Below are 27,343 nucleotides of genomic sequence, written 5' to 3'. Positions count from 1 at the left end.
CAATCACTCAAAAAGAAATCGAGAATATTAGTGATTTCATCCCCCATAGTAGCCGTTTTCAGAGCTACATAACTCATTAACAACCGACTATGAAGGTTAGGATAGCCATAGTGACAGCCTGATATTTCAGGCTCACTTAGACTATTCAGTCCATTGTGAGTTCTCCGACTATGAACCTCTCTATATCTTTTTTGGACGGAGAAGAAGAAGGATCATCTAAACTCTATTTGGTAGCTATACGATTTACTTTGCAATCAAATCACATCACTACTTTTTTCTCTGTACCACCAACTTACCTATTACGAATTTAAAATAAATTACTCTTATAATTATTTTGCATCAGGTAGCGAAACTATAAAGTTATTCCAGTGAATTAAGAACAACTAATTTTTTTTATAAATTAAATTACTTTTGGTTTTAGATTTTTAAGAGACTGTGCCTTTAACCAAAGAACTTTTCTCCGAATTGTCTGAAAAATTTGCAAACATCATAGGAATTTTTAATTTCCCCTGATGATACTTGTATGAAAGTAAATTTGTCCTCAATTATCTGTGTGTGTGTTTTTTTTATCACCTATGCATTTATCTATGTAGATGTGGATTGTTTTGTATTGTAGTATTTGTACAAATTAGAGTGGCCTTAATTTATTTGTGATCAAATGATTTTTTGCACTTTATTTTTAGCTTGTCAATATGTTTCCAATTCTGTCTGTTTCATTTTTTAAACTTTCTTCTCCAAACTTTTAACTGAGCCTAATCTAATTGCCTAATTTTAATTTCTACTTCTTTTTTTTCTATTTTTCTTAAATCTTTCCATAAATAGAGCAACCACTTTTCCTAGATATAATAGTCGTAGCAAAAGCTTGAGCAAACAAAAAACATAAAACCCTCTTACAATAATCATAAGAACAAATTCTTGTAAATTAATACAAAAACCAACAACGATTCGAACTCGATTACATAAAAGGATTCTTGAAAATTAACTGTTGAGAAGAAAGCACAATTGAGTAGGACCCAGAATAACGGGCGTTACTTCACCACCATCACTATATTAATTTTGTAGCTAGCCATCACTTAGCAAAGCGGAAAGAGAGAGAGAGACGAAACAAAAATACTTTGTCATCTCATCGGAAAGAGCATCTAACCGATTTTACGAAAATCTCTCTCAATCTGTAACTCTAGAGCTGTAGAAGTGCAATCACAAGGATTTGATTTCCTGACTATATACACGGAAGTTCAAAGTAGCTGTGAAATATTGAAACACACACACACCAATACATATATACCAAGCTAGTTCCCCCACAAAGCACCTCACAGGCAATAAGCACTTAAATAACGCTATACACCCTTTCGCTTAGTACTCCCTGTGTAACTCTCTTTACTCTCGAAACACATATACACGCACATCCATATTTCCCTGCTTTAGTACAACAAACAGCACAAACATTTTCAAAATCAATAAAATCCACCAACAACCAAAATCACCTACACCCTGTACCATAGATACACACGAAGACGACGATCGTCCGTCTTCAAGTTCATACAAAATAACGAGCACAACAAAAACAAATTCGAATACCACTGCCTCGACGATTTCACAAAACGCCATGAATGCGAACAAAGTAAAGAAACGTGATACGGATTTATGACTGGTAAGAAATAAGGGCGGTTTGGGTTTGGGTCTTGGTGGAAACAGTGGAAGTCGCTATAAAGTGACCGCACGTTGTGTACCCGAAGTTAATATAACATCGCCAATTGGGTGTCCCAGCTATGGTTCGATAGAGGCAAAGATACCACCCCCAACATTACCCATAACCGTTCCAGTATCTCAAGTACAGGCAGTTAAAGTAAAAACACCTCCTGAAAATTTATCCACACCAGTGTCCACCTCATTGAATTGTTTTCCACCACCACAACCAGCCACACAGCAACATCAACATTACAGTTATCCCACCATACAAAATCCCCACACTACTCAGAATACACCACCACCAAACACCTCTACAACTACTACGAAAACCAGCGGCACCAACAACAAATCTAACGGCGAGAACAACAACAACATTAAGAATTTCAACAACAACAAAAAAATTCAGGCCAAAAGTAATAGTCCAAGTAATAGTAGTACGCTTACAAGTCCCGTTATCATAGCCAACACTAATCCTAAACTAAACATTTCGTCCTCTCCCTCAGGAGCCACTCTTGTAGAAGAGGAGGATTTTAATGAACTTACCGCCGTACCACTTTCTACTAGACAAACACCTACGACTACAACAACAACAACATACGTGATATCAGCCCCAAGCCGAAGGAGTGACGAAGAAGACGACCAGAACGACGATACCAGCAAAGTGAGTCGCCATCTGACACCCCAATCATCTGCGGGCGCCTCAACATCGTCCCACACACCTCCAAATACCAGCATAAACACGTCTTACTACCAACCAAACGTTCTGGCCACCACCACCGCTGCCTCCACCTACTCCACCTATTCCCACAATTCGAAGACGACACGCTCCTGGCCGGTGATCTATCGTAATCCCCATCACTACGACTACGAAGCCTTGTATGCTCATGCACCCAAGGGCTCCTCGCAGTACGCTCCGGCCCAAACATCGTCCTCGTTCAGACAGAACTGTTACTCCAATCAATTCAAACAGTCGATCGTTTATTCGTCCAGCAATGAGGACCTAAGCACTATCAATGAATGTGTGGCAGATGGTGTGGTGGCAAATGGTAATGGTGGTGGTGGTTATAAGAACAATAGCAACAGCAAATACGGTTATCAGCAGCAAACGACGTGCTACTATTTCTCACCTTCTCGTCACAATAGCATTTATGAGCATCCCGTTGCAAATTCATTGCAATTTGATCCAACATCTTCGTGCTCCTCGAAGATTATGCACCAGACGACTATTGGCGGCGGTCACGATTTAGATAGCCCTACTTCGCTCAATTCGGCCATGGATGTCACCAGTACGGTTGGAGGTTCAACCTGTTGCTCAAGCTGTTGTATGGGCCCACCGCCATTACTCTTCCTTTTTGTAACGCTGCTAATGACCACAAGTGCGACAGCTATGCTATGTGCTGCCATTATGACTGATCACTGGGAACATGTGAAATGGGATCGGGCCAGTTTGGAACGTTATTCGAATAGATCGAATCTCCAATTGGAATGGATAATGGATGATACAGTGGCCATGCTGAAACCGGATAAAAGAGGTAAGTTTTGTGAGAAGTGTATTGAGTTAAAAGGATAAATGTTAAATTGTCAAGTTAAGTTAAATTGTCAACATTCAACTGCTCTAAAATATGTTAAAATCAACAACAAAAGAATTTTTCCATGCTCTTTTGTCTATAGACCCCTATCAAATTAAGAAAAACTTTGATTCCCTAATTTAAGCAATTGCAGATAGTGAGCTACTTAATAGCAAAATATGAACTTCATACTTCAGTGGCACACCAATGTCACAAGAGCAAGAACAACATGCACGTTTCAACTTTCAATGTTGTCGGCAAAAAGTTGTGAAAAAGTTTAATTTCATCAACGAATAAAATCGATTTTAACCTTCTACTTTCGCTATCATCTCAATAGCGGAAGATATTTTGTGGCTGTCAGCCAATAACAAACACGCATGGTACCACCAGTTCCTAGCCTAAAATAAACGTGAATAAAACTTCCCAAGAGGAAGTTATGATATTTACTTATACATGTCGAACTAGATAATAATGTTAACCTAGAACTCATGGTATTCAACAATGTTGCTGGGTATGCACTTACATGCGTGGCATAGGCATAGGAGAATGAAAAATATATTTTTTATAACTCGAACTGGAACAAGACATATCAAATAATACCAAACGAAGGGTACTAAATTGGGTTATAATGGCAGCCCGTAATGTCAGTTTTACTTAGACTCCATAGGTCTGCCCAACAGGCGGTGAACTCCTAATTAGCGATTGCGAATTGTAAGTCTAGCCCAATGCCAATAAATCTCAATTTCATACTTAATTTTGTCAAAATTTTATTTCAATGGAAATTTTTTCAAAATTTCTATTATTTCTATAGAAAATTTTGTTCAAATTTTATTTCTATAGAAAATGTTTTCAAAATTTTATTTCGATGGAAAATTTTGTTATAATTTTATTTCTATAGAAAATTTTGTCAAAATGTTATTTCGATGGAAAATTTTGTCAAAATTTTATTTCTATAGAAAATTTTGTCAAAATTTTATTTCTATAGAAAATTTTGTCAAAATTTTATTTCTATAGAAAATTTTCTTCAAATTTTATTTCTATAGAAAATTTTGTCAAAATTTTATTTCTATCGAAAATTTTGTCAAAATTTTATTTCTATAGAAAATTTTGTCAACATTTTATTTGTATAGAAAATTTTGTCAACATTTTATTTGTATAGAAAATTTTGTCAAAATTTTATTTCTATAGAAAATTTTGTCAACATTTTATTTGTATAGAAAACTTTGTGAAAATTTTATTTCTATAGAAAAAGTTATTAAAATTTTATTTCTATAGAAATTTTTGTCAAAATTTTATTTATGTATAAATTTGAAGTAAATCTTAGTTGGAGAGGAATATTTTCCAAAATCTACCAAAACATCAAAAATTCTACCAAACAGTAAAAAATCTACAATTTGTCATAGAATTCTACCAACTGTGGCAACCGTGATTTATACCCCAACTTAGCATTTATTTCCTTCGCACCGTTTACATCTTAATAAAACATTTACTTGTCTCTTATTCCTTCTTCTTTCAGCCGATCATCGATTTCGTCGAGATAATCTTTTTCTAGTACCCATGCATGGTGGTATATGGACACTTTGTATAGACTTACCTTTACACGAGATACAAGAACTCCGCAGACATCCCAAATTTCCACGTAGTGCACCTACATGTCTCAATTATTTGGCCGGTTCCATGGAGAATGCTCGCGGTGAAGAACAACGAAATGATTGGCAACATAGTGAGTCACAGACGACATTGCAGCCTCATCTAAGTACGTATGGTACAATCTATGTGTGTTCAACAGAATCAAATGTGCCCTTTTGTGCCTACCCTCTATCACTTTCTATCTCTTGATTGTTTTTCTTCTTCCCTCGAGAATATAGTAAATACACTCTAGTTATATTGAGATATGATGTCTGTCCCAAGACATACAACACATACTCTTTGTAGTATTACCCCAAATCCATCACACACATATCTTATAGATGATGCGTTTCAGATGTTATTTTGTTTTTCTTTCTTCCACTATTATTCCCATTCTGTTGTACAAAAAAATTATATAGAAAACAAACTTTTGTACTTTTGTTCAACACTCAGCGTGACATGCATGTGGTATCTTTGATTTTATGGAAGAATATCCTTAAGTCTGCCTACCGGGCATACAGGCAGCGGTGCCAACTTTGACGATTTTTCGTCATTTTGACGATTTTTGATGGTAAATTTGGCCTCTGACGATTTGACGACGATTTTAAACAACTTAGTTATGAGATGACGATTTTTTAAAATGCTCGACTCAAGTGTTTCATTTTAAGGGTTTTTATGTCGATTTGACGATTTTTCAAAGTGATGTAGTTATAAGTTGACGATTATAAGTTGTAATGTAAACAAGTTATTTTGGATCTCAATAATATGCCAATTTATACATAGCGTGCTTCCAGCCGTCTCCAATGTAGAAAGAAATTTCAAATCAATCAATATAAATAAACCTAAAATTCGGAATCCCTTTGAAACTTGCAAGGTATTCTTTTGTCTAAAAACTATTTAAAGCAAAATAATTCTGATTGCTATGAAGCCGATAATAGAAATAATAAAAAAAATTATACATGAGCAAGTAATAAGGATTTAAATTCGCTTGGAGAATAGGAAATTTTTCTGTCAAGAAAATTTTGTTAAACAATGTAGTACATCTGGTCACAATCAGATATATTAATTTAAATTAATTAAAAATTTGTTTCAATTAATCGTCAATTAATCGTTAAAAACTGGAAACTATATTACTTAATTAATTAACTAAAATGAATAAAACCCCTTTTTAATAACAGCTTTATTGTGTATACAATATATGGATGCCTCAGATGTTTGAATAAAACTTTTATTTTGTTCCTAAATCTTTTTTTCAACTATTTTATGAGTGACGATTTTTTGACAAATTCTTTGGGATGAATTGACGATTTTGACGAAAAATATTTTTAAAATTGACGATTTTCAGCCTAAAACAGTTGGCACCACTGCATACAGGTGTTTTTGATCCAGCCCATTCCACAATACTTTTGAATTTTCCTTTCTTAAAAAAGAACTCACAATCCATATGGGTTTCTTTTTAGAATAAAAATGTATTTTTATTGTATAAAGTATGTACGATGCCTTAAATACTATTTTTAAATGTGATTAATGTGTGCTTTTCTAGTTAATACAAGACGACATTCAAGATGATGAACAATTGAAGAAATTAATGTTCACAAAGAAATAAAATAGGATATTTTTAAGCATAGAGGATAACAGATATATTACATTTCAATCAGAAAAAACGAATCAGCATAAGATTTTGATGCTTGATTTTAGCTGAGCGTTTAAAAAAATTAAATACCAAATTGGCATTAAAATTATAAAAAAAAAATTAAAGGAAAAATTATCATAACTTCTTAAGGATAAAAAAATAAAACAAATTTCGAGTGGGGTGCGAGCAATGGGTGAAACAAAAACAAGAAAATACATTTAAATTCTTTTGAAAAGACGTTGAGGAGGATAACTTTTTTTTTTTTTTTTTAATAGCAAAGCCATTAAAAAATCCATATTTTAAAAACGGACGAAATATGTTGATAAAAAGAGTATAACATAACAGAAGGCAGTTCTTTTGTAGGTTTCCATTAAAAAAAACAACAAATTCTACTTAAAAGTATGTATTCATTAATGTGTGAGTGTATATGCGTGTGTAGGGTAAATGAGGAGGGCGAGTCCAGCAAAATATGTTGTTGTCGACCCCACCAAATTGTTGGCGTAATAGTACAGAAGTTGGTAGTTATGATATTGGCGGGCAAATATGCTAGTAAGGCCCACTAGAGAGATTACAGTAAGGCCATTTATATTGTTCTCTTAACGCTGAATGCTGCTACTGCTGCTGCTTGTTGCAGTTGTTTTTAACAAATGGAATGCAGTTAATTTACGATGATAGGCTGTTACAAAAATTATAATGCAGGACGCTTGGCTGGCGAACAAGCAACAGCTGCCTCGGCCTCTGATGTGCCTTCCTCTGGTTTCTTACGCTTAATTAAATGTGAAATATCCGTTGGTTTCGACGATGAAGTTATGGCTCCCGATGTGGCTGATGTTGATGAAGCATCAGATGTAGCAGTAGCTTTTGAAGTGCCTGCATCTACATCCCCACTACTCATTGGCTTTATATAACTATCCAGAGCAGCACGTACTTCGGCTATATTCTGTAATTGTGGAAAGAGAAAAAAAACAGAAACAAAAAGAAAACATTATTTTACAATGTTCCCAGAAAAGAGAAATGTTTTGCGTTCGAGAATTAAATTGGTTATGTTGTGGTAAAATTTAATTAGCTCTCGTTTTCGGCGATAATATATTTATTGAAATTGATTTTTTAGAAAAATATTGATATGATCCAAAAATTTGGTTGAACCAATTCATTTATCTTTGCTTTTTATGGCATATAAATATCTACAACAATATGACTAGGATATGATTAGAAAAAGATTAGAATAGGATTAGAAAAAGATTAGATAGGATTAGGATAGGTTTAAGATAGGATTAGAATTTGATTAGGATATGATTGGATTGAGATAGGATTGGGGTAGGAATGGGATGGGATTGGGATAGGATCACGTCACGATATGATTAGCATAGCATTACAATCCTATTGGGTGACAATTGTGATTTAATAAACTTTACCTGAGCTTCTGTTTCTTCAATTTCAACAATTTTCGCTTCAATTTCCTGTTTGGTCTCTTCCATATCTTGGATATTGTTCTTATCCTTTTCTGTAAGGTCTTCTTTGGCTTTCATTTCATCAATTTCGCCAGCAATCAATTTGCAGGCCTCCTTCAAAGAAGCAGCACCATCCTTATTCGATTGTTGCATTAAGTAAGACAAACCGATTTTATAATGAATTTCAGCCATAGCTCTGCGATAATTAGTGGGCAATTTTTCATATATGGTCAATGCTTTTTCTAAAAGAAGGGAATAATATTATTGTTAATAAATTAATTCATTATTAATTTTATTACTGTTATGCAATAATACTCACGGTAGTCTTCTCGTGCTGAATCGAGAACATTATTTTCAAATTCAATGTTGCCCAACTCTTTGTAAACTTCAGCTAAATTTGAGCGCACAGGTTCTCCTTGGCGGGTAAAGATTTTTGCAGCCAATTCAAGTATTTCCCAAGCAAGTTGAAGATTTGAGGCCTAAAAAATACAATTTTTATTACCTGATTAATAAAACTGGTCGCTCTACACTTGAAAACTAACTTCTGATATTTAAAGTCTTCCTTTTATCAATCAAAGCAAGATTTCAAATATCGAAAGAAATTTTAAAGAAAGTGTATAAATTTTTTACGTACGGCTTCATTTTCTTCTTCCTCATCTACAGCATCTTCGCCCGCCTCTCCATTTGAGGTGGAAGGCTTTTCATCATCATGCACCACAGTAGTGGTGCTGCTGGTACCATTTGTGGCCTGACCATTGGTTGGTTTCTCCTCTGTGCTTTCTTTTTTCTCATCTGTACTGCTAACTTCAGATTCTTCAGCTGGTTTTTCTGTCTCCATTGGTGTACTATCTGCAGGTTTCTTTTCCTCAGATTTCGTTTCTGTAGAATCGACACCATCCTCTTTAATTGTTTCCATTTTTGAACCATTTGTAGAAGCAGCTGGTTTTTCCCCACTGTCGCCATTTGTTGAAACGGCTTCGGCCGCATCTTCCTCTTCTTCCTCATCATCATCGTCCTCCTCATCTGGAACATCGATTACTTTATTCTCATCTAATGCCAAAGCAATCAATGATTTGGCATACAATAAATATGGCATTCCCAATTCATCACATAATTCGCCATGTAATTCTCCATAGAGAGCACAAACTTGACTCAATTCATCGGCAGCTTCAGCATAAGATTTAACCAAAAAATTACGTGAACCATGACTGTATAATTCCTTTGCTTTGAGAATTTTCTCAGAACGTTCTCGTTCTACAATGGCCTCCGATGAGAGATTCTCTGTGGTTTCTGTGGTGGCGGTTGTAGTAGTAGTAGAAGTCTCCTCAACGCTGCTTGCAACAACAGTTTTCTCGTCTGTTGACATTTTGTGTTGCGATTTTCTTAGTATTTAGGTAAAACTTTTAAAAATACTGAAAGATATATATATATAAAGAAAAAAAGAAAGAATGGACATGAGTATGGTGTTGGATTAAGAACAAAATATTTATAGAGCATCTGGCTCGGATGGAACGATATAGGAAAATTTTCCTCTATCTCTATTGATATCTGTGCATGGTTCCAGATAGCGTGAGACATACTTATTGGATACCAGAGAGGAGATCGGATTTATCAATACCCTACCGGAAATTTGAGCAAATAAACAGAACTAATAACGATTTAAATATTCATATATATTTTTAAATTGTGTTTTCTTTTTATGGTAAAGTCTTATTGGAACTACACATTTACTGATATACTATTATTAATATTATGTTTTATTCAACATATTGCGAATTTCCCGTAGCAAACTTATACACCTAACTGCATTTGTGGCTGATATGACAAGAAATAATTGCATACTATTATATCAAGAACTTATGTTGCTCGTGTTAGACGTTGAATTTGCTGCAAAGTGGATTTAATTACTGCCCAGAAACAATATACATTGGTTTTTCCACTTTATTTCATGAAAAAAAAAAACGCCTCCCCTTTCACAAATTTACCACATGCATGTATTCTGAATTAACATCTGACCCATTTGTACTCCCCTAGTACACTATCTCCTTCTTCTTTCCACATTTTATAAATATAAAACTCAAGTTTTTGTAAGGATAGTACAAACAAAAAGTAGAAATAAAGGCTATCATCACGTAGGTTGTACCGCAAAATTATCATCTAAATTCATTTAGAGATACTTTTTATGCTAGATGCTATTATGAAAATTAAAATTAGCCATTTCTTTTAACTTTTGCCTTAAAAATCTGCATGAAAGCCAATAGAAATGTGTATGCAAAGTAACGTAGTGTTTTAGTTTGCACATTTCCTTATTTCACAAAATTAAGAAATACATTTTCTTTACATTTTTAACAATTTGAAAAAACAAAACACAGACTTGTGAATTCTAAATATCGCTTTAATATGCTATATTGTTTTTAATTTTAAATGAGCAAATTTTATTTCAATTTTCCTTTGTTTTTATGTTTTCGACCAAGTCTATGTCTGTCTCTCATTGTGGTATACATGTATTTGACAGTAGATGTGTGTGTGTGTGTATATGTGTACGTTTTTATTTATACCACCATGAGGTCATAGGAAACAACCTGCTACATGATCCTAGCCAGTTAAGTTCAACTACATTTAATTCACTTTTATATTTATATTCTCTAGATAGTCATTGTAAGATTTTTCATTAGTGTTGTGCTTTTAATTCAAACATTTCCCTACAAAGGTAGTGTTCCTAGTTAAATATTTACGTGAAAGTGGTCACATTTTAAATTAAAATAAAAATATCTGCAAAAATGTTATTTAAAAAAAATATATAAATTTGAAATGTTTGTCTATATTAACCAAGAAAGAGCTGAAGTCGGCGGAGCCATCTACAGTGTTGTCAGTATTGGGGAATTTTCCCCAAATTGGGGATATTTTTTCTGAATGGGGACGACATTTTTGAGTTGTGGACTTGGTTGGAAATTTCCATAAATTTGGGGATTTTTGTGGGGATTTTTTTGAGAAATCGGTATAATCTTTTTTAACAAAATTTTATTTCTATAGGAAATTTTGGCAAATTCTATTTCTATAGATAATTTTGTCAAAATTTTACTTCTATAGAAATTTTTTTCAAAATTTTATTTCTATGGAAAATTTTGTCAAAATTTTATTTCTATTGAAAATTTTGTCAAAATTTTATTTCTATTGAAAATTTTGTCAACATTTTATTTCTATTGAAAATTTTGTCAAAATTTTATTTCTATGGAAAATTTTGTCAAAATTTTATTTCTATTGAAAATTTTGTCAAAATTTTATTTCTATGGAAAATTTTGTCAAAATTTTATTTCTATTGAAAATTTTGTCAAAATTTTATTTCTATTGAAAATTTTGCCAAAATTTTATTTCTATTGAAAATTTTGTCAAAATTTTATTTCTATTGAAAATTTTGTCAAAATTTTATTTCTCAATCAAAAATTCTCAAAAAAAAAATACAATTTCTGGTACAATTCTACCAACTTTGGTAACATGTCTACCACCGAATTTTACTACTTGAATATTTAGAATATATTTTTTTTCAAAAACAGAAGCTTGTCAAAAATGTATTGGGGGTTTTTGTAAGGAATTTGGGGATCTTTGGGGACTAAAATATCATAATTTGGAGACAAGAGCCAGAAAATTACTGGCAACACTGGCCATCTATATCGGTCCTGAATAATATTTCAAGAGACCGATCTGTACAGAAGTGCCGTTAACAAAAATGGATCGGTTTTCAGTTTGAAACCCCATAACAATCTTGAACAGTTGAAGTAAATTTGTGAACCACCTGACCACAACGCAAATAAAGGGTGATTTGTTAAGAGCTTGATAAATTTTTAAAAAAAAAACGCATAAAATTTGCAAAATCTCATCGGTTCTTTATTTGAAACGTTAGATTGGTCCATGACATTTACTTTTTGAAGATAATTTCATTTAAATGTTGACCGCGGCTGCGTCTTAGGTGGTCCATTCGGAAAGTCCAATTTTGGGCAACTTTTTCGAGCATTTCGGCCGGAATAGCCCGAATTTCTTCGGAAATGTTGTCTTCCAAAGCTGGAATAGTTGCTGGCTTATTTCTGTAGACTTTAGACTTGACGTAGCCCCACAAAAAATAGTCTAAAGGCGTCAAATCGCATGATCTTGGTGGCCAACTTACCGGTCCATTTCTTGAGATGAATTGTTCTCCGAAGTTTTCCCTCAAAATGGCCATAGAATCGCGAGCTGTGTGGCATATAGCGCCATCTTGTTGAAACCACATGTCAACCAAGTTCAGTTCTTCCATTTTTGGCAACAAAAAGTTTGTTAGCATCGAACGATAGCGATCGCCATTCACCGTAACGTTGCGTCCAACAGCATCTTTGAAAAAATACGGTCCAATGATTCCACCAGCGTACAAACCACACCAAACAGTGCATTTTTCGGGATGCATGGGCAGTTCTTGAACGGCTTCTGGTTGCTCTTCACTCCAAATGCGGCAATTTTGCTTATTTACGTAGCCATTCAACCAGAAATGAGCCTCATCGCTGAACAAAATTTGTCGATAAAAAAGCGGATTTTCTGCCAACTTTTCTAGGGCCCATTCACTGAAAATTCGACGTTGTGGCAGATCGTTCGGCTTCAGTTCTTGCACGAGCTGTATTTTATACGGTTTTACACCAAGATCTTTGCGTAAAATCTTCCATGTGGTCGAATAACACAAACCCAATTGCTGCGAACGGCGACGAATCGACATTTCACGGTCTTCAGCAACACTCTCAGAAACAGATGCAATATTCTCTTCTGTACGCACTGTACGCATTCGTGTGGTTGGTTTAATGTCCAATAAAGTAAACTGAGTGCGAAACTTGGTCACAATCGCATTAATTGTTTGCTCACTTGGTCGATTATGTAGACCATAAATCGGACGTAAAGCGCGAAACACATTTCGAACCGAACACTGATTTTGGTAATAAAATTCAATGATTTGCAAGCGTTGCTCGTTAGTAAGTCTATTCATGATGAAATGTCAAAGCATACTGAGCATCTTTCTCTTTGACACCATGTCTGAAATCCCACGTGATCTGTCAAATACTAATGCATGAAAATCCTAACCTCAAAAGAATCACCCTTTAATAAATTTTTGGGAACTTTTGTCCCTAGGAAAATTTCTCAAAAAATATAAAGGCGTTTCCAATAACAGGTATACGTAACCAAAGAAATTTTTTAAAAATTATTGCGGATTTTTGAGAGAATTTTTCCATAAAATAGGGACTTTTTTGGGAAGAAAGCGTCTTAATTAGGCGACAAGAGCCAGAAAAAATACTGACAATATTATTATGGATTCCTTCCCCTGGAGTTTAGAAAATTTTCTTAAAATAAAAGTCTCCAATAAGAGGTTTTATTTTTGTATTCAAAGAAAAATACTTCTTGAGCTAAATGATCGGAAGTTTATTGCTAAATAAAAGTCGTTAATAATTAAAAGTAATAACGGCCAAATGCCTACCAAGATCACGCTTACGGGAGCGAAATCCAATCGCAATCGCGAGGTCCAATAACTCCGCTAGACCATAAATCACACCAAACATTCACACGTTGAAAATGGAGAAACTTCTCAACAATACGATTTGGGGTTTTCAAGTGCCAGATGCAACGATTTTGATAGTGAAAGAGGACCCTATTATTCAAGGTGGTTTTTTCGATGCAATGAAGTTTTAATACATTGTTGAAACGTGTATCGTTCCATTTTTATACCCTTCACCACTACTGTGGTACAGGGTATAATAAGTTTGTGCATTTGTATGTAACGCCAAAAAGGAGTAATCATATGCCAACATTTTAGTATACGGATCCGATTGGCGTTTCACATTACGGTGAAACCGCTTAAAGAAGCTTTGAAATAGTCAGCAATATCACCATCATTTCTGTGAGGATATAATACAACGCTTGAAAATGGTCAAAACTGGAATTGAACTACCGGATGATGCAATATAACACCTCTTGTTGCAAATCCCTTTATAAGAGCCGGCCTTGTTCGACCGAACTGCCTATTTATTTTGTTAGATTCTTACCTCTTCACTATTAGAGCACATCAATTGTAATACGAATTTTTGAGATGTTCATTATATTCAAATTCAACTCTGCAATACTTTTGAAATAAATAAACAACAACAAAAAATAGACCGCATAAACCTTGAACCATAAACAAATAAAAGAAATATACTCCCAAAAGAATTTAGAACAATTAGTGAAGCTTATTTAGAAATTGAACCTTTGATATGCGAGAGTTCATGAGGTGAGCACAAAAGAGCTCAAAATACAAACAAAAGGAAGAGATGTGACAACAAAACAAATCCTTGAAACTTACTCCCATCCATACTGAAACTGTATACATAGAGAAAAGAAAACAAAAACAAACAATTGTTATATTCTTGATTGTTTAACCAACCACAAACAAATGAAGGAATAAAGACAAAATGCTATACACCAAAGTCCTAGCCATCTTAGCTAAGGAACAAAACAAAAAATATCGTAGAAAATTTCATTCACATTTTGTTGAGCCGCCCCAACACACTTGCCACCATCGTTATATCCATCTAGTGCAAGGTCAATTTATTGTTACACAAAGAGGGCCACACTTTTGTATAGTATCCTTCTTATGACTAACGTAAAGAGAAAAAAACAAGGTAACAGGTTCTTTAAAGTATCATCCACTGGATTCAATTCAAAAAAAATTAGGATTCTAGTCTAGCAGAATATTGCAACATTTTTATTATACACGTCAAAAATCGCATATCGTATATGTTAAACACGATTATTACTCTTAGATGGATAATTTCTAATTGTATATTCAGAAAATTAACTTGGTGAAAATAGTATGAAATCATGAGGTCAATAAAAGAGCTAAATTATTAAATAATCCCTATGAATTCGCAAATGAAATATATCATGTATACAACTAAAAAATATTTTATAGTGTTTGTTAAACTTTAAAAATTTGACGCGCTTAATATCAAATGCTAGAAATAAAAGAGCACGTGTATGAATCTTTTAATAAATAAACGGATATATTATTTTTACATTACAAAGTTAGTATTTTATTGATGTCCCAAAAACATTGTAGTTGAAAACATTCTGATGACTGCAGTTTCCAATTTTCCCTTTATTGAAAAAACTACACCTTCCAATCACATTATTGGCAAGTCAATTCCTAATTTTAGCAGACTGTTTAGAGACTGTTTTTTTTTTTCGAACGGTCCCATCGCCCACTTTCCCGCCACTTCCGAACGTGAGGGCCTCGTCCCCATAACGTAGGGAGAGCGTACACACCATGATCCAAATAAAATTGAAGTCCTTCATTTAGGTCCCTTTCGGCCAGCCCCATTTTTCAATGTATCGATTGGTGAATTTTGCCAAAATTTAGAAAGAAGACCTTTGATACAATCGAGCTAAGAGAAATAATTGAGTCAACAAAATGTGAGACCAATAAAAGTTCATTGTTGTGTCAAGCAGACAAAAAATCGGATGGTTTTTCCTTTGAGGTAGCACACCAAATTTTGCTCAACAACAATGGGGGATATTACCGGTTTTGCCCAGCGGGAAAGGGGTTTTCAGCCCCTTATTTAACAAGCGGTGTTCCTACTGAGGAAAATGGTAGCAATTAATTTCACAAATAATTATTGGATAATTTCCTTTGTTATTACATACACACAAAAAAATTTCACGAAAATTTTTCCAATTAAAATTTTAATTGAGTTTTAAAAAATATTCAATTAAAAATTTAATTGATTCAACAAATTTTTTAATTAAAACAAAAATCAATCACAAAAATAATAGTATCAATTAATTTTTTAATTGGATCAATTAACTTTTTAATTGACCTTCAATTAATTTTTTAATTGATACTATCATTTCTGTGATTGAAGACATTTCAATTAAAAATTAATTGGATCATTTAATTTCGTGATTGAATCAGAAAAAAAATTTTGTGTGTAGTGTTAAAAAAATAAAGATAAATAGAAATTAAAGTTATCTTCAAATTTTGAATACTATTTGTCCAATATTCGGATATTCTAGCATTAAATTTTCTTTTAATCTTACAAAAAAAATTCTAGCTTCCCTAATTTATCATAGGTTTTCATTAGCAATACCCAAAATCATCTTTATTACAATGCCGCACTTAGAAAAACAATAACATAAGAAATCTCCACGAACTTCCAACTCAACGACCCCATTGATAAATTAGCCTAATTGGTACTTAGTATAATGTGTTATATTCTTCTACTACGACTCTTATCCTGCAAATATTAACTTTTATGTTTTGGCAAATCATGTATTTCCCTCCTTGGTAATATTATAAACACTCATAATTATCCCACATCATTATTTCCATTATTATTGCTCTGTCGGATAGCCCGAACTAAGATGGTTGAAAGGTATGGAACATATCCAATAATAACAAATGCCATTCACTTTTTGTGGGCTATAGCAAACACATTTACTTACCTATGTGCTTGTGTAATCCGCCATGTTATCGGTTAATGGCAGCACAAACAAATTACATTTCATTACCAATGATGTATTTCATGGCGTATGCGTTGGAAATGATTTGTATCCATTCATTATTATCCACATATATGGATGTGGTCATACGACAGGAAAAAAATGTCATTGATAGACAGTTATTGTCATAGTTCAGGAGGTTGTTAATAGGCTTGTTGTTAGCTGATATCCTATTTGAAAAATTGTTCCTCGCTTATTGTAGAAAGTTCATGGAAAATCGCTTAATCCCCTTTGTTTTGTGTGAATGGAATACAATGAAAGGTATATTTTCCCTTACCCCTTCTGGGATCTTCGTAAAAAATATGTCCCTTATTTTCTTCAATATTCTGTTGTTATAGACCATATTCTCATATTATAGATTATTTTAAAATGTCATATTAATAGATGGAGTTAGGTTAGGTTAGGTGGCAGCCCGATGTATCAGGCTCACTTAGACTATTCAGTCCATTGTGATACCACAGTGGTGAACTTCTCTCTTATCACTGAGTGCTGCCCGATTCCATGTTAAGCTCAATGACAAGGGACCTCCTTTTTATAGCCACATTGCAGTGAAACCACTTAGAAAAGCTTTGAAACCCTCAGAAATGTCACCAGTATTACCGAGGTTGGAATGGTAGATGGAGTTAATAAAACGTGTTATGCACATATGTTGAATTTAACTTCTGTTTCATTTTGATTTTTTGTTTTAGATATCCATGATTTGCTTTGAAAATTCATATAGGGTTCATTAACATTCAGCATCGATTTTTGACCCTCTCAGCGATTTTGAAATGCAATGCGCGCAATGCTAAAAGGTTGAAGATCTTAAATATTATTTACATCGAACATTTTTGTTATGACAACAAAAAATTTTCCCAAATAATCGATTTCACAAAAGAAAACCGATCGTTTTGCAAAAAAAAATAATCTCGAATTTTCATACAGTTAGACGTTTTGTTTGTAACGTTTTTAAAAGGGAATTGTGACTTAAAAATTCGTTTAATATAATGCCACACTTCCAAAATCATTAAAGTTAAGAAATCTTTGTAACTGAATAGGCTTGACATGTTGACAAACCCATCGCAGAGAAGACATTTGGATGGGATAGAGAACCGAGACAGAGGTGATTAAATTTCAAGGGCCGATGTTGATTTTGAATAAAACACAAACTATTTAGGAAATTATTGTAATATTATTGTAATATTATTGTATTACTCAATTATGTATGGAACAAAATATCGGCCAAATGGGCGCCGCGACCTCGGTGGCACACCTCCATCCGATGGTCCAAATTTTCGATGACGCTGAGGCATAATGGAGGTTCTATGCCGTTAATGTGCCGAATTATCTCATCCTTTAGCTCTTGAATTGTTGCTGGCTTATCGACGTACACCTTTTCTTTCAAATAACCCCAAAGAAAAAAGTCCAACGGTGTCAAATCACATGATCTTGGCGGCCAATTGACATCGCCATTACGTGAGATAACACGGCCATTGAATTTGTTGCGCAAAAGAGCCATTGTTTCGTTAGCTGTGTGGCAAGTGGCACCGTCCTGCTGAAACCACATATCGTTCACATCCATATCTTCCAATTCGGGCCATAAAAAGTTCGTTATCATCTCACGATAGCGAACACCATTCACAGTAACTGCCTGACTGGCCTCATTTTGGAGCCCATAAACCGCACCCAACAGTCACTCTTTGTGGGTGCATTGGTTTTTCGACATCCACTCTTGGATTCTCATTCGCCCAAATGCGGCAATTCTGTTTATTGGCGAATCCACTGAGGTGAAAATGTGCCTCATCACTGAAGATGATTTTCTTCGAAAATTGATCATCCACTATTGCCATTTCTTGGAACCATTCTGCCCATTCACGACGTTTGGAATGGTCAAGTGGCTTTAGTTCTTGAGTCAATTGCACCTTGTAAGCGTGTAAATGCAAGTCTTTATGCATAAAGTTCATCAACGACGAGCCTGAGAGGTGCAATTGTTGGGCACAACGACAAGTTGAGGTGGACGGCTCTTCAGCCACACTATCGCGAACAGCAGCAATATTTTCTGCAGTACGAGCTGTACGAGCATGCACTTGTGTTCTCACATCTACTACAGACCCGGTTTGCTCGAATTTTCCACGATTTTTGCGATTGTACGCACATTTGGACGATCAAATTGACCAAAAAAATGCACTATATGCATTTTGATTTGAACTCCCATTTTCATAATAAGTCTGGATAACTTTAACACGTTGTAGGATTGTGTATCTCTTCATGGTTCAAATTGAGTAAGTCTGAAATAGAGAAATGTCAAATAAAATTCGGAAAAAAAAACCTTGGCGTTTAGGTGTGGTTCACATTCAACATCGGCCCTTACAATATAATTGTTGCTTCTTCTTAACATATCATCTTGGAAAATTGTCTACTAATTAGAATCAGTAATTTATTCAATAAAGAGCTGTCTTCCCTCCAACTTGAACTTTTTTATAACACATTTTAACATAAATTCCTGCACAGTAAGTCTTGTTGTACAGGATAAATAAATAAATTATCACGCCAATAAAGCCTATTCCTTACATGACATGTATGGCACTTTTGAACGCTCATCATTGATAAAAACAAATTATAAAGTAAAAAACAAATAGTTCTTTAGTTTCCCTCGGATTAATGCTTGTATGTATATATATATTTTTTTTTCAAATATGCACTAATTTTTAGAAAAAAAAAACACTTAGCTTTTGTAATGTGCTTGAGTTGCTTTTCCTACTATTAATATTTCTATTATAATAATTAATATAGACGATTATTTAATATTTCTTCAATTTTCTACCACTGTTGTGAACAGCAATGTATGAATTTATAGCAGCGATTATTGGGAAGCTAACATTTAATGATAAATTGCAAATAATATGACAAAACGTTAAACTTACATTGTATTACGAAATTAATTAAAAAAAAAAAATTAAGAACATTATTTGAAGAAAAAACTAAAAAACTAAAAACTAAATAACGAAGAACTTTCTTTAGTAAATATGGTTTACGGTTTTATTGAGTTTTTGTAAAACTTGAAAAATAACTTGATTATAATAATAATCTCTGTATTGCAAAATAAATGAGAATTGACAAAAACATATCGCTCCTTAAATATAAAATCACAAGTCAAAATAAAAAAATATACAGGAGCGTCAGTTTTTTTAACTAATTTTAATTATTTTATGATTTTTGTAAAAACTATGTATTTCTGTGTGTGTGTGTGTTTGTGTTTACGGATGTTTTCGATCATAAAATGACGACTGTTTTAGCGAAACATAAAAGTTTCCTCGTTTAAGAACCATTTTATGATATTTTTTTAAATGTGTGACTATTTAAGAAGCGATATCTGTTATTTATCATTAAATGAAATCTACCCATCAGCTTCATGGTGAACAATTTAAAATACAACTTTTTTAATGTATCTTTTTCGTAATAAATGTTAGTACAATTATCATCAAAAACAATGAAGGTCAAAATTGAAATTGTAGTATTACAATAAATTTTCAAATTTTACAGGAATGCAAAATCTATCAATTTCCTGCTCTCTTGTATGTCTTATAATTCTGGGCAGTGCGGCATTAGTAGGGGCCTTTGGGGTATGCCAGAGACAAATAAGTGCAATTTTAATAACAGGTGTTATGTATCTATTGGCAGGTAATCGATATATGAAACCTTTATGCCAATATTCCTACTATAAACGATAATTATTACATTTCTCTTTTCAGCTTTGTTTGCTCTATTTACACTAATGATCATACACTTTAAACGCCAACAAGGCAGACCCATGCTGGACAGTGATTATGATGGCACGGTGGATGGCATAGTCGCACGACCTGGTGGTCCTGCGATTATGGCCAAAAATTTATTGGGAGCCCGTGTTTTTTTAACCTCTTGGAGTTTGGATTTGGGTTGGGGTGGTGTTGTCTTATGTGCCATTACCTCTGTACTATGGATATTGCTATCAAAGATAATGCGCTATAATCCTTTTTCAACATTGATGATCTGAAATTGCAAATGTAATTTATCAACAAATACCCGCAATTCCTATATACATCAAATACACAAATGTTCGATGAAATTCGAAATGCAAGGATTACTCTGGTAATGGCAAAATATGACTAAAAATTAAATTGTCCCAAAGTGTATGAAAGTGTATTCGAAATACTTCAAGACAAAAATCACAAATGTTGAAATTTGTGAAATGCATTAATCCATCAATGCCAGTTTTGGAGTATGATGTTTCCTTGAGACACATATATCTGAACAAAAAAAATTCAAACAAAAATCAAATAAAAAAAACAAGAAAAGAATAAAAAATGGGAATTATTTTAAGCTTTTCATGAAATAAAAATAATCAACAACCCGAAAAACATCTAACCTATGCTAATGGAAACTTGTAGCGTTTAAGACAAGAGTATGTTATTGCGTAGTGAATTTTACACAAAAAAGAAAATAAAAACAATTTTGTGAAAAAGGTTTGACAAACAAAACACTAAAAACTAATAGTAGCCTGATATGCTAGAAATAAAATTAATACGTACATATGTATTTGTAAAGAGAATAAAACAAACAATAAACCCCATAGACAAAGACTCAATATTTCCATGGCGCAAGAGAAGATACAAATAAAAAACATTGTTAATACTAAACTGAAAATGAGAAACAGTTCAAAAAAACCTATGCATCAATTATATCTTTGAAACAAACAAAAAATTTAGTAGAACTTGGAGATTCTATCCCATACAAAAAAGAACCAATTTGCTTATCTATTACTTTTTGATAAATGTTTTTTTTAAATTTCAAACTATGAACACGACTTTTTATTGTTAATTTTTAATAAAGACAGATGTATTCGAATGTATCCTTTTGTATATGGTGAAAAAAAGGAGAGGTTAAGAATTCCCAATTGATCGAAAATCATAAATCTAGTAGCAAAAAGAAATTTTGAGAAAAAAAAATTTAGCAGAGAAATTTTGACAAAATTTCTCATATCAAAAAAAAAAATTGTTGACAAAATTTTCGTAGCAATGAGATTGTGACAAAATTTCCAATACCAAATTGGCGAAATAAAAGACATTTACAATTATCCCCAAAAATGAAAATTAGACTTTTTCAGGAAAAAAAAAAAAAACATTTAACCCTCTAATGCCCAATACCGCCTTTAGGCGGGCTTCGTTAAATTAGGAAGCTTTTTGTAAAGCACACATAAAGACAGCAAAAATGGGTAAAATAAAAATAAAACAGTTAAAACTGTTCAAGAGGCTTTGCAGCATATACTGAATTATACCGTATAAATTTTTCTTGTTTAGTTTTCTTGCTTTTGTGTCGTTAACATTGAATATTTAATCAGCTGGCAAAAAATTGGGGCATTAGAGGGTTAAATCGGAAAGCAAACTTTTAAAATTGTGATACAATTCGTAAAAGTCTTTTGATAAAGAAAATCGGCTTTTCCGAAAATTTTAATAAAAAAATACTCATCGAAAACTTTTCTAAAAATTTTAAAATCGATAAGATTACTCTTCAAAAATGCTTTTGATTTCTTGAAAAGTAAAAGTCCACGTTTGGTTATCAATTCTTCCAAAATATTTGACAATTGGGAAAAGCATATTTATTACCGATACAAATTCATTAAAATTCATATTCCAATGTTTCTCTCCCCATAAGCAAAGAAGAAATTCTACGAAAGCATTGATTTTTTTATAAATCAAATTTCTCTCTTAACCCCACTTTAACCACCTAACTATTTGAAAGGGATAAATTGCAATGCCTCTATAAAAATTAAAGCAACAAAAAACAACTATCTATTGGAAAAACAAATTGCCTTGTACATTTTATTATAAATCTCTTGTGAAAGAAATTTGAAATTTATTGTTCTAGTTTGGTTTTACTCGAATTTTAACTATTTTCATAAACTTATACACAAAACACCTTTGCCTTTTTATAAGATCTACATTGCATTAATAATATTAATGAAAAGTATATTATGTTTTGCTTAGAGCTCTTTAATACTTATGTATTTATTAAAGTTAATTTAATTATTACGCTATACTACAAAAATTCCCTAATGCGATTTAAATGGCCTTGATTTTTAAGAACATAAAAACGAAGTCGATATATACAACACTCTTTACACACATAGAAACGATCTAGGACACCTGTCTATCAATATGTAATTAATTGACAACAACTCATTTAGTTTATAAAAACTATTATAATAAAATAGTTACATATTTATACATTACACAAATTCATTCAATACTGAAGCATCGAAAATATTTTCTGTACTATAATTATCAATCTTTAGTTTAGTTGTTAGCTTATTATTTTGAAAAAGGAAGATGATGAAGCTTTTCTTTCTATATAAATACTATTACAAATTTCAACATTTTAATTTTCTAATCAATCTATGTTAAATTCAGTTAAAATACAAAAATAAATTGAAAAAACTAACATAACAGAATGCAATGCTTTTTTATTGCTTTTAATTACACATAAACCAACATTTATACATCAAAAACATTTGAAAATAAAATGGATTAAATGACCATACATTGAACAAAGAATATATAAACAAAATAAAATGTATTTTTATGTAAACGCTTTGCCTTAAGAGAAATAAACCAAAACAAGAAAATATGAAATATTAATTTAAAATATATATATATCTATTGAATAATAAAGTGAAACTTATTTCATTTAATTAAAAGCTATAATCAATGTTTTTTGGAGTTTTTCTTATATGGTTTGTATGCATAATGCTAAAAATATAAAGACTTAGGAAAATCATTTTAATTTCAATTTATTAAGACAATACAATAAGCCAAATGAGGCCAATACTATTATTCGTTCAGAACACAATAACTTTTTTAATAGTTGGCGACCAAAAGTTAAAATCGTGTTTTCATCTCGACTTTTTATGTTGGCAAAAATGCACTGCAATGAAACCTTCCAAACTTGGATACTCTGGATAGTTGACACCTCTCAAAAGTAGACAATGTTCGTGAGATTTTTTCTAGTCCAATCGACTTCAAATTTGGCACAAGTATGTGTTTTGGCTCAGAATAGAACCCTATTGATTTTGGAAGAAATCGGTTCAGATTTAGATATAGCTCTCATATATATATATTTCGCCCGATATGGACTTACATGGCCCCAGAAGCCAGAGTTTTACCCTAATTTGCTTAAAATTTTGCACAAGAAGAACAATTAGTACTATAGTCAAGTGTGCCAAATTTTATTGAAATCGGTTCAGATTTAGATATAGCATATATAGCTTTCGCCCGATTTACACTCATATGACCACAGAGGCCAATTTTTTGCTCCGATTTAGTTGAAATTTTGCACAGGGAGTTGAATTAGCATTGTAACTATGCGTGCCAAATATGTTTTTCTGATTTCGACAAAAATGGTCAAAATACCAACCGAAAAGTTGTAAAAATGACTCTAATTTTCCTAAACTTCTAATACATATATATCGAACGATAAATCATAAATAAACTTTTGCGAAGTTTCCCATAAATGTTTCCCATATTTTTTTACTAACATTGTGTTCCACCCTAGTGCATTAGCCGACTTAAATTTTGACTCTATAGATTTTGTAGAAGTCTATCAAATTCTGTCCAGATGGAGTGATATTTAAATGTATGTATTTGGGACAAACCTTTATATATAGCCCCCAACACATTTGACGGATGTGATATGGTATCGAAAATTGAGATATACAAAGTGGTGCAGGGTATAATAGAGTCGGCCCCGCCCGACTTTAGGCTTTCCTTACTTGTTTTAAATTAAAAATGTCGAATTTTGCTAAAGTTTAGTATAATTTTTTAGTTAGTCTATTTTTGAAATGTCGACCTTTTGGAAATCGAAAATTTTTCAGAAATTTAAGAAGTTTGATTCTCATCCAATTTCTCACATCGAAAACAAAGGTTTTGGTTCAACTGAAACTTTCAAAACGATCGATTTTCATTTATAAAATCAGCTGTTTGGACATCTTGTGGTGTTTTCCCTTCTTGTATAAAATGCGCACCTTTTTGCATTTTGCCCGGAAAATGTACTTTTTAGATTCTTTTCTAAAAAAAAAACAGGCAGAAGCGAAAACGCTTCGAATTCTGTTGTAAAAAAAGTGCCACGCATAGAGGCAAATTGCCGGCATTTTCAGCACTGCCTACAAACGATTGTTGCGATTGCCCTGTTTGCTCCTTTGAATTCTATTCTGCCCGCTGAAATGATAGCATTTTTTTTAGGTTGCTGGCAACTTTTAAAAAATGCGCATTCTGTACAGACAAAATGAAGGCAAATCACTTTTTTTCTGAAAAGAAAACACCATTAGTTGAACATTATCCCTCGTTTCTGCAATTTCCCTATGGAAGTTCGAAAAATCCCTTTTTTGTGAAGCGTGGGTCTTTATACAAACTAAATAATTAAATAAACTCAAAATTTGATTAAACAAATATTGGTAAAGAAGCACTTAGCCTGTTAAAAATGTAGTTATATCCTCCGAAGACCTATCGCAGTTTTGAGTTTGGCGTTTCGAAATGTTTGAGATCGCTTGTCTGTTGATTGTTAAATGGATCTAAGCCCTATGGAGACAACCTATCGCGTTTTTGAGCGCAGCGTTCTGACATACGCTTCTACTCAATTCACCATGGATTGGTCAATTAGCTTATACGTCGTCAATAGTTTCTTTGCTCGCATCCCATCTGATGCGACTAACCGCGTCTTGAGCAGATGACTAAAAAGGAACGTCGAATCAATGCAACCTCGAGAAACTTAGGATAATTTGTTGTCGGAATCATTTCGCCAACGAATGTGGCTTTCAAGTGTTTGCGCACTTAGGAATGAAGAATTGCTCACAGAAATGATGCATCTTTGTTTTCCTATCAATGAGTCTGTTAGACTCTAGTTCAATGATAATAATGACAAAGAACTAGCCAAGTGCGAACGGCGTTTCACAATGCGGTGAAAGCAATTAGAGACCATTTGTAAAGGTGTAACCCAAGGGTTAAAACACTTCTTCCCTAATTGTCCTTGTGTTATAGTGACATCTGAAAGAGGTTGCTACTTCATAATTCCGCCAAGGATTCTAAACCCTAAAGCAAAAATTCTGTTTTAATGTATTTTTGGAATTGAACCCATGACTCTTTGTATACAAGGATAGCAAGCTAACCATTGCACCACAGTGGCTCCCAATTTCGATTTGTATTTTATGGAGAGATTTTTGAAGACCAAACAATATTAAACTGTAAGCGATATCAGTAAATTGCAGAGATGATACATGCATATGAGAAAGGAAATCAAAACGTGTTTCATTCGCCGATCAATATATAAACGATATTTACACGCATAGATGTATTATATAGGCACCCACATTTACATTCATATATGCACATTTCGCAAGACTAAATAATGGCAAGCTGTTTCGAATGCTTTGTACATAGATGGTATATATACATATAAAAACAAATTTGACATGCGAGAGAGTTCATTGACACCTTCGCATTGATTTTGTTCAACACACAAAAATTAAATAAAAAGCAAAACAAAATACATTATTCTGTTAATAGTATAAAGAAATAAATAAACGGGGAACAGCACTATTAATAATGACTACTAAAGTTTACTGTTTGGTAACTCTACCTTACAGTTTGCACTCTTTGCAGCATCTGCAAAAAAGGCGCAAAAAACTAGTGATTCCAAACAATCCGGTCGACAGCGCAGTTTGCGTCACTGTCGGAGAAATTGCAATGCTTTCAAAAGAATAGAAACTGAAGTCTGAAACAGCTCCAAAAAACATACACAAATTATTTTAAATTACATTTATGCTCTTCAAATATCTCTCAAGGAAATTATGAAATACTTATTTCCGAAGACAAAACGCAAATTCAGTCTACAAAAAGTTCATTCAACTTGAAAATGCCTCTACATTCGTTGTCTCACATCAGCCACATTACTAAGGAATTGCAGCATCAAGAAGTCTCCGATTGTAGCTCTTTCTCAAAAAATCTAAAATAAGTATTTAAACACTAATCTTACCTGAAACAGAATTCTCCGATTGATAAATAAATAATTTAAAAATATTATTTTACTTTCTGTTTAACTTTCCTCGTTATTATGTTCGCGAACGTTCACATAGAAATGTTTGCAATGGAATGCAAAAAACAAAAATTGCAAAATTCAGCTTTGACTTTGTATTTGGTTTACCCCTATACTTTGTCTCTTTCAGACAATATATATATTCGTAAAGAATAGAAAGGGATAACAGTCTGTCAATTTGCGCGTACTCATTTTAAGAACAGGAATGTTATACGATGTTGCCAGATGTAAAGCTGACAACATAGAATCGAAAGCCGTTGTGGGATTTTTTACTTTTTAAGATGGTTAAAGCGCTTTACAGACTATCCGTTATTCCGGACGACAGTGCTCGTGTCGAACATATCCCATATATTGTGCATATTTTAAGTTAAGTCCGATTGCATAATCGATACTGCTGCATGTTTATGGGATCGATAACACATTTACCGATTATTTAGTCATCGCCGACAAGTCGTATCGATCCGACACACTGTAAGATTCTTTACAAACACCCACATTCCGTCCGAAATAACTGATAATCTGTAAAGATGTATAACCAGACCTTTACTTGGATTGTATTGCAAAGAGAAATACTTGTTTTTATAATGAAAATAAATTTGTTTTTGATAATGTTTGGCGAACATTCTCTTACACGTAAAGATTTGTGCCTCCCAGGCAGAAAAAACAAAGTTGTTTTGATTTTATGCCAACACGTCTCCGCAACACGTGAACATGACCTTATACTTTAC

At 33.1% G+C, this 27,343-nt stretch overlaps 2 protein-coding genes across 4 annotated transcripts in view; one reads left to right on the top strand and one right to left on the bottom strand.

Moving 5' to 3' along the window:
• LOC142220204 (uncharacterized) overlaps positions 1–23,135 on the top strand; it is a 112,917-nt gene extending 89,782 nt beyond the window's left edge. For all 3 annotated transcript variants that reach the window (XM_075289203.1, XM_075289202.1, XM_075289201.1), the window contains exons 3-4: positions 20,037–20,174; positions 20,246–23,135. In XM_075289203.1, the coding sequence (XP_075145318.1) occupies positions 20,039–20,174; positions 20,246–20,526 (417 nt within the window). In that variant the 5' untranslated portion in view covers positions 20,037–20,038 and the 3' untranslated portion in view covers positions 20,527–23,135. The remainder of the gene's footprint in view (positions 1–20,036; positions 20,175–20,245) is intronic.
• Nasp (Nuclear autoantigenic sperm protein) lies at positions 6,332–26,715 on the bottom strand. The gene is made up of 5 exons (XM_075289200.1): positions 26,556–26,715; positions 8,605–9,382; positions 8,290–8,449; positions 7,935–8,212; positions 6,332–7,459 (listed from the first exon to the last, which is right to left on the bottom strand). Exons 2-5 carry the CDS (start codon positions 9,334–9,336, stop codon positions 7,208–7,210), a joined length of 1,422 nt encoding a protein of 473 aa, XP_075145315.1. The 5' UTR covers positions 9,337–9,382; positions 26,556–26,715; the 3' UTR covers positions 6,332–7,207.
• Positions 26,716–27,343: the final 628 nt, after the last annotated feature.

Source organism: Haematobia irritans, chromosome 1 (genome assembly GCF_050003625.1).
Source record: "Haematobia irritans isolate KBUSLIRL chromosome 1, ASM5000362v1, whole genome shotgun sequence".
Classification (NCBI taxonomy): domain Eukaryota; kingdom Metazoa; phylum Arthropoda; class Insecta; order Diptera; family Muscidae; genus Haematobia; species Haematobia irritans.
This window is presented reverse-complemented; position numbering and strand designations above follow the sequence as displayed.